At 44.9% G+C, this 15784-nt stretch overlaps 1 protein-coding gene across 1 annotated transcript in view; it reads left to right on the top strand.

Annotated features, from left to right (window-relative positions):
- The window catches only part of ADAMTS16 (ADAM metallopeptidase with thrombospondin type 1 motif 16), a 171442-nt gene that overhangs the window by 61471 nt on the left and 94187 nt on the right, over nucleotides 1–15784 (top strand). The window contains exons 8-9 of the mRNA XM_052659111.1: nucleotides 4616–4753; nucleotides 10141–10294. Of these exons, the coding sequence (XP_052515071.1) occupies nucleotides 4616–4753; nucleotides 10141–10294 (292 nt within the window). The remainder of the gene's footprint in view (nucleotides 1–4615; nucleotides 4754–10140; nucleotides 10295–15784) is intronic.

Genomic DNA, 15784 nt, shown 5'->3' with positions numbered 1-15784 from the left:
TGATCCGTTCACCAGGCACAATTTGCCTTCTGCCAGCAGACCATTGTGCAGGATTCTACAAACCGACTAGTGATCCGTGCCCTCAAAAGCCTAAAGCAAGGTGAGATAGACATGGCATGCGGGAGGTCAAGCAGTGAGGGCTGCAAGCATGGCAGGATGTCAAGGAAGGTCAGGGAAGGCTTTTGGAAAGAAGCAGAATCGGTGTGCGGATACCATTCTGTTTAGCCATCCTTAGCTGATGCTATTAGATGCCCTTCCGAGCACTGGATGGTGACGTGTGCACCTCACTGATTTGTGGCTGTTCTCCGCCATCAGCCTGAGCCCCTAGCTGGACCAGGTAGGCCCTGGGTGATTTTAAGGGTTTAAAGAATATCAAAGCAATAGTTGCTTAAAGATCATCTGATGTGGTGATTGTCAGACTGTCCCCCAGGAGCCCCAGCAGGTTGGAGCATCATTTCTTACCAATTTTATTTATTGTCATTCCTCTTAAGATTTTTGTTTCTGTGACCAAAAGTATTCGAAACCCATTGATCTTCAGCTGAACCGCCTCCTCATTAACACCCTTACACACACACACACACACACACACACACACACACATACACCAAAGTTATGTATGCAAGTGATAGCTGGCATCTGGGTGTCTTGAGATTTGATCAAGACTACATGTGAATCAGGGAAAGAGATATTTTGAATTTTCCTTTTTTGACATGCATGGTGCCAGATATGCTGAACAGTTTAAGAGGAGAGTTTTATTATCCCATTTTGTAGATGAGAAAACTGAGACTCAGGAACTTGAAAAATTTGCTCCACATCAAACCACTTGTGAATGACAGGGCCAAGACCCTGGCTGGAGGTTCTCCCACTGCTACAACTCATGTTCTCCCAGGTTATCTGAGCTGCCCTGGCTTCAAGAGTCCCGCCTGGCTGCCGTCCCCACGTGGACTTCCTGTCTGTCAGGGAGGACGGGTTTGCTTCTGGAAAAGCCTGCACCGGAGTCTGGACAGGTCCTGCCTGTGACGCCATCATCACAGCCAGCGTGTGGTCTACCTTCCAGATGACTCTGACCCAGCGTTACTTCCAAAGGGTCTTCCCTTTGTCTTAACCACTGCTGTCTGATCGGCCTAAAATAGTGATGCAACCTCTAAACATGCTTGTTCATCCTGGGTATATCATTGCGTGCATACATGCCAAAGTCACTTCAGTCATGTCCGACTCTTTGCGACCCAATGGACCGTAGCGCACCAGGCTCCAGAATGCTGGAGTGAGTCACCACACCCTCCTCCAGAGGACCTTCCTGACCCAGGAATCAAACCCATGTCTCTGAAGTCTGCATTGGCAGATTCTTTACCACTAGCACCACCTGAGAGGCCTGGGTATATCCTTGGTAGTAAGGACATACTGGCTGATGTAGTTGAATAACTCAAGAAAATTCTGTAAAAGACATTAAAAGCATGTGACACTGAATATAATTCTCAAGTCCAGTTTGATCTGAAATGATGTCTACATTTGGGTATTTGAGTTGGTGTTATAGCTGGAAGGGTTTTTCTTATTCATTCAACAAACATCATTGGAGCACCTGTTATGAGCTAGAAAGTCCACTGGTGCTGGGTCTCTGAGCACAGTTAAGAAGACCTTCTGTTCTCTAGAAACTTAAAAGCTAGTACACAAGAAAGAGGGAATATGTATTGTTTTAAAATATAGAATAGTAACCACTTGGAATAAAGTACTGTGAGTCATGGAAGCTTAAAAAAAAAAAAAATGTCTGGCATGTACAACTTGAATAGTAATTTTATTTCTTAGCTGCCAAATACCAACCTTATCTCCAGAATGTGCCCTATTCATTCTTCCATGACGGTATTAATGTTAATATCAACTGTGATTCTTGAGTGCCGCTTTCATGCCACTAGGCTGATTCCCCACACTCCCTCAGTGCAGTTTTGGGCTTGTATTGCTTCGAAGAACAACTTGAAACATAGTAGTGCTAAAGTTTGGGTGGATATCAGAATCATTTTGTTAGGATTCACCCAAACACCAGAACCTAACCCCCAACTTGGGCTTCCCTGATGGCTCAGATGGTAAAGAATAAACCTATGGCAAACCTAGACAGCATATTAAAAAAGCAGAGACATCACTTTGCTGACAAAGGTCCATATATCAAAGCTATTGTTTTTCCAGTAGTTATGGATGGATATTGAGAGTTGGACCATAAAGAAGGCTGAGCGCTGAAGAACTGATGCTCTCAAGAGGAGACTCTTGAGAGTCCCTTAGACTGCAAAGAGATCAAACCAGTCAATCCTCAAGGAAGTCAACCCTGAGTATTCATTGGAAGGACTGATGCTGAAGCTGAAGTTCCAATACTTTGGCCACCTGATGCAAAGAGGCAACTCATTAGAAAAGACCCTGATGCTGGGAAAGATTGAGGGCAGGAGGAAAAGAGGGCAACAGAGGATGAGATGGTTGGATGGCATTGTCAACTCAATGCACAAGAGTTTGAGCAAACTCCAGGAGATAGTGATGGACAGGGAAGCCCAGCTAACTGCAGTCCATGGGGTCACTGAGAGTCAGACAGGACTGAGAGACTCAACAACAACCCCCAACATTACTACATCAAAACTCTACCAGGTGGGCTTTGGGGAGCCAGTGTATGGTACATTTCTCAGATATTCTGATGCTCAGACAAGTCTGAGAATCATTGAAAATGCCTTTGATGAAGATGTTTAATCCCCAGACATGGGATACTGTGGCTTTGAATTCCTTAGAAATGAAGGCAGGATTGGTAGCAGATTCATCTAGGGCACTTGCTGGACCCTGATGTGTCTTATTCATCTTCGAGTCAAGGGCCATCCAGGGAGAGGTACTTTGCTATTTCACCTTCATCACTTTCTCCCCGAGGCAGCCTCCACGTGGATGACGCCTGAATCCTCCATTTCTCAGGCACATCCCCTCTGCCGTGCGGTAACCTTCGCCTTGACTGAGTGCTTTACGGGAACTTCAGGTGGAGGCCGCAATAACCGCATCTGCACCCCCCTGGGTGATGAGCGGGGATGGTGCAGAAGTTGGGCAGTGTTTGTGCAGCAGGCTTCCTTGGACCCACCCTTCAACCACGCTCAGGTTACAGTATTGCGTGGGTCCTGCCCGAGCTCTGACATCAAGAGTACTGGGTTCCAGGCCCAGCTCTGAGGCCCTGGGCTAGCCTGTCTCCAGCCTCCCATCTCACTGTCATTGCAAATATAATGTCTACCTCGTAGACCTGTAGTGAGAAAATAGTACTTAATGTGCCTAATATCCTGCCTGAAAAATTGTGTACACATGGGAGTCTTTCTTCTTCCTGATAGTGTTAAACGGCTCTAAGGAAAACAGCTGAGTCTCCAGCCTCTGCCACAAGTGCAGATTCCCCGGCCCCCTGGGAGCCCACCTCCCATGTGTCGCTGTCTCCCAGCCCTGTGCCCCTCCCTCCATTCATCATGGGGTTCTCGGCAGAGGAAAGCCCACATGGCTCCAGGAACTGTGCATCCCTCTTTGCGTCCTCTCTCTCTTCCCTTCCCCTTCCTTCTGTATCCTGCTCATTCGGAACTGCTCTCTGGGACTCCATACAGTGACTGGGTGGGCTCTGTGCTAAGTCGCTCAGTTGCATCCAACTCTGTGACACCATGGACTGTAGCCCACCGCACTCCTCTGTCCATGGGGATTCTCCAGGCAAGAATACTGGAATGGGTTGCCATGCTCTCCTCCAGGGCATCTTCCTGATCCAGGAACCAAACTGGGGTCTCCTTACTGCAGGCAGATTCCTTACCAGCTGCGCTGCCAGGGAAGCCTGAGCAAGTGGGTACCAGACACTAAAGGCCAAAAATGGCTTGACTCTCCAAGAGTGTATCCGCCCTGATGGGACGTCTTCAAGGTCATGGAGCTCCCAAGTCCCCAGGCTTCCTTCCTAATGCAGCAAGTTGTGCTCTTCTGAGGTGGATGAAGATGGCAACCTGAGGCAATCCTACCAGACTAGCTTCAGGAAGTTAAGAAGCAGCAGCTGATTTAATGGGCATAGGCAGCAGCTGTCAGTGGGATTCTTATAAGCTCAAGGCTGCAGCTGTCTCAAGTGACAGTAAGGGTGCACTGTTGGCGTTTTGGGTTTTGACCATCTGCAAAACACCTACCTGCAATGCAGGGGACCTGGTTCAATCCCTGGGTTGGAAAGATCCCCAGAGAAGGGGATGGCAACCCACTCCAGTACTCTTGCCCAGGAAGTCCCATGGCTAGAGGAGCCTGGCAGATCACCATCCATGGAGTCTGAAGAGTCAGACATGACTGAGTGACCGAGCACGCACGCCCACACCCCGCACTGGAAATGCTTTTTTATAACTGAAGCGCCTGCCCTTCCCAGATACCTGGCCGTGGGCTCTGTTTAGATGGTGGGCACTTTCAATAGCTGCACAAATGGTAGTTTCTCCCAGAAGCGTCCATGACCACGTGGATATTTTCCCCGGTTTGGTTTCCCCTTGCCGGCCTGCCTAGCACACAGGAGGAGGGGTCTTCGCAGGGCTGACCTGTGTTGGTTTGAGCGCGTGCGATCGCTGACCTTGTTCTTTGCTCTGACAGACCCGTCTCTCTCCCGCAGCTTCGGCATGGTCCACGACGGAGAGGGGAACGTGTGCAAGAAGTCGGAAGGCCACATAATGTCCCCCACGTTGGCAGGACGCAACGGGGTCTTCTACTGGTCCCCCTGCAGCCGCCAGTACCTGCACAGGTTTTTAAGGTACGAGCCCCGCGGCTGGCTGTGTGTCTCCCGGTGCCTTGGACGTTCACGGCTGGGTCCGCCGAGTCCCATCGGAGCAGTCCCCAGACTCAGGGGTACCGGCCGCTCCCCTCCTTACTGTGTAGCCAGGTTCCTAAGGGGCCTTGGCACACGGGCCATCTGTGGCCCGGGGGTTGGGGTCCCCCATTGTAAAGGAGATGCAAAGAGCATGTTTCCTTATTTTCAAAATACTCGCATGCTGGCTGGAAACGGGAGGGAAGTGGCTACTTAGGTCTCTTTAAACACACTCACATGTCTGAGCTTTGTCAAGGAGAGCGTGAGAATCATCGCTCTCATTTCAATTATATGTTCTTGGGGAAAAAACTTAACACATGAAACCACCTTACCTTAAGAATTTGTAGCAGATTATCACAAGAAAAAAATTAGTAGACTTGAAAGTCAGAGAGAGAAAAGAAATGAAGGAAGACCGGGGGAAACATACAAATATATAGATCCTGGGGCTTCCCACGTGGCACCAGTGGTGAAGAACCTGCCCGCCAGTGGAGGAGACATAAGAGATGCAGGTTCCATCCCTGGGTGGGGAAAACCCCCTGGAGGAGGGCGTGGCAGCCCACTCCGGTATTCCTGCCTGGAGACTCCCATGGACAGAGAAGCCTGGCGGGCTACAGTCCATAGGGTCGCAAAGAGTGGGACACGACTGAAGCAATTTATCTCATATAGATTGTAAAGGACAGCCTTTGGCGGTGATGTTGAAGCTTAAAATTGGGCTAAGGTGTTTCTAGAAACCAATACAAGTATTTCAAGGTAAGCAAAGTTTTACTAGCACAGAATTCTTTAGAAATATAAAAACTGTATATGTGTGTATATAAACATAATTATAGATTTATATAGCTACATACATTTATAAGGGCCTCCGGGGTAACTCAGCTGGAGAAGAATCTGCCCACAATGCGGGAAATCTGGTTCGATTTTCTTTTTTTCTGTTGCATGAATTAATTCGTCTTGTTCCCTGACCACCATTTGGGCAAGGTCACGGGTGTTTTTCCTCTTGGCTGTGCTCCCAGTGTGTTGCTTATCATCCGATGGGCAGCTTCCCATGCCCACCTGTGATAGCAAGCCAGTGGCCAGTTTCCCTTTCCTTCTGCCTCTTCCAGCGCTTCTCCAGACCTCATAGCATGCCTTCTGAGTTGCATCCTGACCACCAGCCTGCAGCTGTGGTCCTTCCTCTGAGGACCTTACCCTGAGACCTCAGCCAAGATGGTACATTTTACCACCTGAAGGAATGGTGGCTGCTTTCCATATCCTGTGCCACCCTGGAAGGGTGAGAATTTTGTGGATGATATCTGTATCCTGGGCCTCTCTGGTGGCTCAGTGGTAAAGAACCTGCCTGCCAACTCAGGAGATATGGGTTCGATCCCTGGGTTAGGAAGATCCCCTGGAAGCAGGCACGGCAACCTGCTCCAGTCCTCTTGCCTGGAGAATCCCATGGACAGAGGAGTCTAGTGGGCTTCAGTCCATGGGGTTCTAAAAGAGTCGTACAGGACTAAGTGACTAAACGACAAGAGTAACGAATCTGAATCCTGTAATATAAACCTGTACTCTAGGGATATACACTTGATCGCTTTTTAAAATTTCTGTTCCCAGAAGGGCAGCATTCACACTCTTCTTCAACTGACACGACACAATGGGTCCTTTCAACGTCTGCTCTTCCCTGTACACTGTTCTCTTGGAGTCAGGTTGGGGATTGTCAGCACTGTTTTTAGCTGCTTCATGCAGCTACTCAAATTTTTAGGGGTGTGTGTGTGTGTGTGTGTGTGTGTGTGTGTGTGTGTGTGAAGGATTCTGCTTTCTCTAACAAAGAAGTGTATTGACAAGGAAATTTTTAAATGTTTTTATATCTCAAATCCTTTGTATAAATTTTATATCCCTAAAAATGTAATTCTTTTTCATCTTACTGGTCTTGATGAAGATATGTAAACATTGTAAAATTTTTGAAATGTGCTCTGAAAACCTGAAAAGTGCATGCATCAGGGATCCAAAGTGTGGGCTTGCAGGGAAAATCAGCATCATGAAAGAGTTTGGGTTTTAAACTGCCAAGAAATATAGAAGAACTCATGGAAAGAGAGCAGTCCTAGTCTGAGAGAAAAATTGTCTCCATGACATTAATCATGGGTACAATCGTCAAATCAAAATGTGACCCTGGGAATGACTGATAAGAGTCTGGAGCCCAAAGCTGTTTTGTTCAGTGATACTGGAAAGTTAAATGCATGCTGAAGTATGCTTATTGATTTTTGTGCCGATTAGTAAAACTCTTCTCTAGCCATGCAGTAATAAACAGTTGCTTTCAGGGAGTTTACTAATTTCTTTGCACCACATAATAATAAAAATGCAAGATTTTTTTTTCATGCTCAGAAATGTGTTTTCTTGGAAGATCAAGTTTTCCAAGAAAGCCTCTCATTGTCAAATTCACTCTTCAGATTCTTAGTACTTGAGGTGTCTGGTTGTGAACTGAATGTGCCCACAGTGTTTCAACCCTGATTTTTCATTGGCTTAATGACCCTGAATCCATCTTCTTTTACATGTTTTCTGACTCCCTAACTTTTAAGTAATCAAAACACTGTTATATTCTCCACCAGTTAGTCAGCAGTTTGGATGTGATCCCGACCATGAGTAAGGACAAGTGACCAACTTTTCGAAGATGAATCTGCTTTCTTTTATTAGCAGTTTAGCATTGGGTATACAGAAAAATTATATATAATAAGGGAACTCAATTGGCCTGAAGTTGTCAGCACGACTTTTCTCTATACTTAGTAGGTAAGTGTTTACAGTAAATTCCTCAGACTCATCAGTAAAGACGTATGTCACTTCCTGCAGACAGACAGACCTCATCACATTTACTCATGTCTGTATCTGGGAGGCCTAGGACTTAGGGAAATTTTAGCTCATTATTTTAAACTTAATGGCAACATGGGCTCCTCTTCAATTTGTTGCTTGAAAGTTTGAATCATGAACTGCTGATCAGAGAACATCGCCTCCCCTCTCATCACAGAATTGAACTGAACTGAAACATTTGTTCAGTCGTGTCCAACTCTGCGACCCCAAGGACTGTAGCCCCCCAGGCTCCTCTGTCCATGGGATTCTCCAGGCAAGAATTCTGGAGTAGAGTGCCACTGCCTTCTCCAGGGGACCTTCCTGACCCAGGGATCAAACCCAGGTCTCCTGCATTGCAGGCAGATTCTTTACTGTCTGAGCCACGAGGGAAGCCCTCTCTCACATAATCCACATTCATACATGAGAAAGGTCACTGCGGGAAAGCAGGAGTTTAAAGGGGCACGGATGCCCTGGCATGCCCCAGACCACCCTGTGGATGAGAAAATTTGATTTGGCCTGAAAGAGTTTGTTTGGGGGCATAAGAGAAACAAGACACTTCAGTTTACATCTTGCCCTTCCATTTAATATTGATCTTAAGAAAAACAAGCCCTCGAGTCACGGCTAAGTGTAGTTTTTGTGAGACGGGAGGACGAGCACTTTCCCGTAGATCAGCCAGGGATTCAGCTCATGTGCCAACCTGGACTTTCCCGTGTAAGCCTGGGAGGCCTTGACCATGCCAAGTAGGTAGCCTTTTCTGATGGCCCGTGTCCTCTCTTGGAAGAAGAGGTGGTGAAGGTTAAAAAAAAAAAATCTCTGGAGGTCTTGAACCTGTTATGGTTCATGAGTCATAGTGGGGAAAAGGACTTTGAAATTTTCTTATAGAACTTCTGGCTTGGCCTAATAGTCTTCATTAATGTTATTTTTTTGCTGTGCTTGACCACATATATTATATATATATGTACCAAATTATAAGCTCAATAACATTTTACAGCCTGGGGGGCCACAGTCCATAGGGTCACAGAGTGGGACGTGACTGAAGCGACTTGGCACACACGTGCACACACGTCAGTGTAACTTCCACGGAGGGCATGATCTGCAGCACATCACGATGGCCAAGTCATGGAGGCAGCCTGAGCGTCCTTCGGAGGGGGGAGCGTAAAGAGGATTTGGTACATACGAGGTATATGTGATGCTTATGTGTGTGTGTGCACTGGTATGTGTGTGTGTGCGTCCGTTTAGTCGCTACACGGTTTCTGACTCTTTGCGACCTCATGGATTTTAGCCCGCCAGGCTCCTCTGTCCATGGGATTCTCCAAGCAAGAATACTGGGCTGGGTCATCATTTCCTCCTCCAGGGGATCTTCCCAACCCAGGGATAGAACACAAGCCTCCTGAGTCTCAGCACTGGCAGGCGGATTCTTTACCACCGGCGCCACCTGGGAAGCTCATATGACTGTGTCTATATCTACCCACGCACACAGTGGAATATCGTTCCGCCAGGAGAAAGAGGGAAGTTCTATCATGTGTGACAATGTAGATGAATTTTGAGGGCATTATGAAATGTGTCAAAAGAGTCAGAGAAAGACAGACATGGTATGATTTCATGAATGTGTGGGATGTTGAAAAGGAAAACAGAAAGAGAGAACAGATTGTTACTTTGGGGTGAGTAGGGTGAGGTAAAGATTCCCCTCAAGGTGAACAAGCCCACAAAGAAAAGTTGGGAGATGCCTAAGGTGACCTACTGCTGTGGAATTTGTTGTGATTACAGAAGTGTTTTATTTTTGTTTCTTTGCTGCTAACGTTTGCTTATGGAAATTTACAAGCAGAATGTAGTTGCTATTTGCAAACACTTGTTTGTCCTCCTCCCTCCCAGTGAAAAATTATCCCGAAGCATGTCTCTGTAGGGAAGAGAATGCCCTGTTGGTGGAGGAAGAAATCCCTAATTGGTAGTTAACCATCTGCTAGTGAACTGAAGGAGAGAATGAGCTTCTTCTAGGCCTGGGAATCTAGTCAGAAGTCAGCCTCCGTATAGAGCATTTCTGATGGAAATCACGGCACATGTTCCATGTGGAAGCTGGAAGCTATTGTGCAGGAAAGGGAGGAAGGAAAAAATCACAGCCTTTGAAACGGGTTGATCACGTTTCTGCTGTTAACAACGCTCATTTCATCTTTTTATTGTTCCTGGCAAGGAGTATACTTTAGACGCTGTCTGTTATAGGAGCTTCTCGCCTCGAGCATCTGGTTGTACCATTTCTTCCCACCTTCCCCATGCTAAGTGAGAGATCCCATGAATAGCAGATGGCCAGAAAAGGTGACATAGATGATGAACGTGTGGCCCCTATATTGAAATACGATTAAGATAAATGTTTTATTTCAACATCAGGGGAAAAAAAAAAAAGTGTCCCTTCTTCTTTGCACAAGACATGTTGTAGATTTCCATGAGGGGAAACAAAAGGCCTGATTGCATGTACACCTTTGGTAACTCCTGGCCTCACCAGCCGCTCCTCTGTGTTCCAGCACCGCCCAGGCTACCTGCCTTGCCGACCGGCCAAAGCCCGTGAAGGAGTACAGGTATCCCGAGAAGCTGCCCGGAGAGTTATACGACGCAAACACGCAGTGCAAGTGGCAATTTGGAGAGAAAGCCAAGCTCTGCATGCTGGATTTCAAAAAGGCAAGCGAGTGTTGGCAAGTGTTCAGTGCGAAATGCTTCATAAAACCGTTTTATTTGGTGAAGCTGACATTGATGTATGCTGCGTTTATTGGGTACCTACCAAATGTCAAATCCTGTGTGTTAGGGCTGGCCCTGTACAACAGGAAACCCATGTTTTACTGGCAAAGAAGACCGCTGTGGATGCTGCGGTAGGTATCAGCTTTCTCCCGAGTACTGACTTGGCCTCTTGGGTCAGTTCCTTCGGATTTATCATGCGGGAGTTCAGTGAGAGCTCTTGGTTGGTGGAAGCTGGCAAATTAATACACTGCATTCTTTTCAAATGGTGTTTAAGGAACAGTGCTCAGTGCCCCTGCTCCCCCACCTTCCTCGGACAGAGACAGAATTTACCATAAGGCCTATCTGGGACTTCTTATCATTAAATTCCTCAAATGAAGTATTTCTAGAGAAGCCTTTCATAGCAGTCCACTGACCCCAGGGACACCAGCAGAGTGGTTTTCTCACATAGATTCCCCATATAACACAGAGACACGTGGTCTTGCTAGACAAGGGAACATGAAGATTTCATAACTCGCTCTACTAAACTGCTCTCAAAGCCACCCGTAAATGGAATGAAAGTAGTTATTTTGGGGGCTTCCCTGGTGGCTCAGTCCATAAAGAATCCACCTGCCAATGCAGGAGACCTGGGGTCGATCCCTGGGTCAGGAAGATCCCCTGGAGAAGGAAATAGCAACCCAGTCCATTATTCTTGCCTGGGAAATCCCACGGACGAGGAGCTTGACGGGCTACAGTCCATGGGGTCACAAGAGTTTTCTTTTATCCTAGTTTATAATAAAATCAAAAGGAAAGTGGACAAAAATATATAGTCCTCCAGAAATCTCCAACATTTCAGAACATGCTGGGAATATGCCCAGTTTAAATCCAACATGATCATCTTTTTTCTTCTAAACTCAAGTAGGTCTCCCTGCAGAGTCAGTTACAGCTGTCTGCCAGAGCTGGATGTTTGTCTCCTCAGCTGGGCAATCTCCGCTTGGAACCAGAACAGTAAATCAGCTAGTGTCGACACAGTATTCCCAGCGTTGCTTTTTCTGGTGGAGGAATATGTAAGATCCCTGAGAATTTTTTCTGTCACTCTTCTGTTTGCGAAGGAAAAGGAGCCCACATCTGACATTTTCTTTCAAAGGGGGCGTGTTCTACAGCATACTGCTGGTTTCCACACTGTTTTGCTGAGACTGTGGGCTGTCATCCGTGGTAAACCAGTGCTGCTTGGAAAATACAGGGAGTGAGTTAAATGCAGCATTTCTTTCTATTCTTGTTATCATTAAGTCACTAAGTCGTGTCCAACTCTTTTGTGACACCATGGACTGTAGCCCGCCAGGCTCCTCTGTCCATGGGATTTCCCAGGCAAGAATGCTGGAGTGTATTGCCATTTCCTTTTCCAGACATCTTTCTATTACTGAAGAAATACTTACACTCAGGGAAATGCATTTGTTTTAGATTTACAATTAAATTTTTACCTGGTAACCTTTTATCAAACTGAGGTCCCCTTTTGGTCCTTGCTTGGTAAGAGATTCTGTTAGTTTGTTTAATAATATTATTTACAGCTTCTGTAGCCTCTGCAATATTTGATACTTGGTATGTAATGATTTCAGAGATGAGTGTTAAAATCTTTAACAAAGATGATATATTTTTCTGTTTTTCCCATCGGTTCTATTAGTTTTTGCTTTGTGTGTTTTGAAGCTAGGTTTTTAGGTGTATACAGGTTTTGGACTTTTGTCTTCCTGATCCTTTCATTAATGTATGATAACTTTATTTTACTTTGATAATGTCACTTTTCTTGGACCCTGCTTTATCTCATGCTGATACAGCCACATCAGCTTATTTAAGAACATTCTGCATACTTTCCCCATTCTTCACCTGCCCGTTTCTCCGTGTTTTTATGTAACATGTGTCTCTTGTAGCATCCTTTAGCTTGATATTGCTTTTGTATCCAGTTGAACAGTTTCTAGCCTTTCACTGGAATGTTTAATCCATTTATGTTTAATGTAATTATTGACATGGGACTTCCCTGGTGGCTCAGATGGTAAAGAATCCCCCTGCAATGCAGGAGACCTGAGTTTGATCCCTGGGTTGGGAAGATCCCCTGGAAGAGGGCATGGCAACCCACTCCAGTATTCTTGCCTGAAGAATCCCCATGGACAGAGGAGCCTGGCAGGTTATAATCCACGGGGTCGCAATGAGTCGAACACAACCAAGCGATAAGCACAATTATTGACACAGTGGATTTAAATCTCCCATTTTGCTGTTTGTTTCCTGATCTCATTCCTTTTTTGTGTCTGTTTTCTTTTGGATTAAATCTCTTTTCAAAAATTCTATTTTTTGAACCAATTTGCTTTTTAGCTGTCTTTTTCTTGTACTTTTAGTGGTTGCTCTAAAGCTGCATCTGTAACTTGCAACCTATGTAGAATTAGCATCATGTCACTTTATGCAAAATGCAGGATCCTTACAACAAATGGGTCCATGGGGGCTTCTTTCACACTTTGTCCTATCATCATGATATATTTTATTACTTTTGCAAGCTATGAGCCACATGGCACACTGTTACAATTTTTGTTTTAGAATAATATATTATTTTTAAATAAAATAGAGTTGCCTGTTATGTTAACCCACACATTGGCCATTTGTTATTCATGCTTTTTCTTGTAGATCAGTTTCAGACTATGTCATTCCCTTGCGGCCTGAAGAAATCCCTTCAGCATTTCTGTAGGAGAAACCTGTGGCCGTAAAGAATCTCAGGTTTTCTTTATCTGAAAAACATCATTAATTTACCCTCAGTTTTGAAGAACAGTTTTTTGTGAATATAAAATTCTAAACAGTTCATTCTTTGTTCCTTTTTTTCCCTTTGGACCCTTTAAAGATATAGTTCCATTTTCATCTGGACTCAGCTGTTTCTAATAAGAGTTTGTCATCATTTGTGTCTTTCTTCTAACATTCCTAATCATTTATTTAGACAATTCTTCAAACGCTGCATTTGGTTTAAGTTTCACACTAGAATCACCATTTGGTTCTTTTTTATAGTCTGTATTTCTCTAGAGAATATCCCATTTGTTCACTTAGGTCCATTTTTTGAATATATTATAACATATCACTTGCGTTACAATTATATATTGTGATATATTGTGATTTTATGTTATGTATATTCATATTACATTGTTATAGTAGGTGAATTCTTTTGATCCCCCAAGCCTTTGTTTTATTATTCCTTTTTTTTGTTTAGTCACTCAGTCATACCTGACTGTGACCCCATAGACTGTAGCCCTCCAGGCTCCTCTGTCCATGGGATTCCAGGCAAGAATGCTGGAGTAGGTAGCAATTTCCTTCTCCAGGGGATCTTCCAGACCCAGGAATTGAACCTGAGTCTCCCATATTGCAGGCAGATTCTTTACCATCTGAGCCACCATTATTCTTCCTTAGGGCTCATCTATTCGGGGTTTTCCTTAGCTCTAAGGCACAGCCTGTACTCTACCTATTAGACACCTTGTGGTTCTTACTCATAAGAGGTGGACTTTGGGCTTTCCACAGGATGCCCAGATGGTCACTGTATTTCTTCACACTTTGAGTGAGCCAGAACACTGCTTTTTCCCAGCACTGTGTATCCGCAATCTTCCAGCCCTTATCAGCTTTCAGCTCAAAGATGCTGTGCTCTGCCAGGCCACTTGGAGTCTCATCCTGTGTATCAGCCATTCACCGCTAAGATAAGGACCTGCAGGGAATCTTCAGGGCTCCCTATTCAGTTTAGTTTTTTTCCTTTCTGGCCATCGTCCCACAAATTCTGGCTACTTCTGCAGCCCCGACTTGGATCTCTGCACTCTCTGTTCGGCGAGACCGCTGTTGTCTGCATAGGATCCGCATTTCTGTACGATGGTCAGCAAAATGTACCCAGGCAAGGAGCTGGGCAGAGGTGGCACTCACCTGATGAATTTCTCTTCTCTTGAGAACTATGTACTGTGTTGCTTGTTGCAAGAGTCTGAAATAATTAGCCAGTTTTATAGCTTTTAAATGTAGAAAAGTAAGCCTAGTACCAGTTACTTCACCATAAACAATTGAGAAGATACCTTTTGAAAAAAAAATCCATCAAAGTCAGTATTGTAACATCTTTCCCTATAATGTGAAATTATTTTTTAATGCAAATAAAATTTATATAGTTTTCTTTTTAGAAGTTAAATTCTACTCATGTGGCCAAAGCTTCTAATATAAAGAATCTCAACTTTAGATACAGAGTGACAATTAGATTCTATATATTCCACATGAATTGAAGCATCTCAGGAAATTCTCAATCATAAAATTTAATTTTTCAAATGACCTCCTGCTGAAATCTTATAAGAATGAGTCTATTTGATTAAGTTGAAATGTAAAGATCTTGAACTTTTCTGATGGGAGAATATAAATAACAGAAAAACTACCCAGTGCCTAAACTAACCCTTGGCACTTAAGACCCACTTAAGGATGAAACTTGAGGAGATGTTGAGAGACAGAGAGGCCTGGCATGCTGCAGTCCATGGGGTCACAAAGAGTCAGACATGACTGGGCAACTGAACAACAATAGTTGCTTTATAGTGTTGTGTACTTTTGTGTACAGCAAAGTGAATCAGCTATATGTTTACATGTATCCTCTTTTTTTAATTTCCCTCCCACTTAAGTCAACACAGAGCATTGAGTAGATTTCTCTGTGCTATACAGTAGGTTCTCATTCAGTTCAGTTCAGTTCAGTTCAGTCCCTCAGTCGTGTCCGACTCTTTGCGACCCCATGAATCGCAGCACGCCAGGCCTCCCTGTCCATCACCAACTCCCAGAGTTCACTCAAACTTGCGTCCATCGAGTCGGTGATGCCATCCAGCCATCTCCTCCTCTGTCGCCCCCTTCTCCTCCTGCCCCCAGTGTCTCCCAGCATCAGAGTCTTACAGGTTCTCATTAGTCACCTGTTTTATGAAAGTGAAACTGTACTCGCGCAGTGTCAGCAATGTACACGGTCAGTCCCAGTCTCCCAGCTCACCCCGCTCCCCTTCCCCCTTCGGTGCCCATTCGTTTGTTCTTTCTGCCTCTGCTTTGCCAATAGGATCATCTATACCATTTTTAGTTATTTTGAACACTGTGTCTTTGTTAAGTTCTGCTTCATCAACATTGCCTGGTGTCCTGAACTGACAGTCTGAGGTGCAGCATGTGAGAACTGGAAATCTGATCACCTTAGTGTCCTGGGTACTGTTGGTAAATTGGGACGCCCCCCGCCACCGTGCCTGCCCCACCCCCTCCAGCATTTATTGCATTCCACATTCCTATCCCTGCAACCATGATTTAATAGTATCTTTGTTCCAAGAGGACCCTAAAGTTTTATTAAGAATGTAATGATCATAATGCTGGTTTAATACCACCCTTGTACTTAATGCAGAAGTTAGCAGTAAAGTCAAAATATGATAAAACCAATAGGGAATAATT

This window comes from Budorcas taxicolor, chromosome 20 (assembly GCF_023091745.1).
Source record: "Budorcas taxicolor isolate Tak-1 chromosome 20, Takin1.1, whole genome shotgun sequence".
Lineage (NCBI taxonomy): Eukaryota > Metazoa > Chordata > Mammalia > Artiodactyla > Bovidae > Budorcas > Budorcas taxicolor.
Note: the sequence above shows the minus strand (reverse complement) of the source record. Positions and strands in the feature narration are given on the sequence as shown.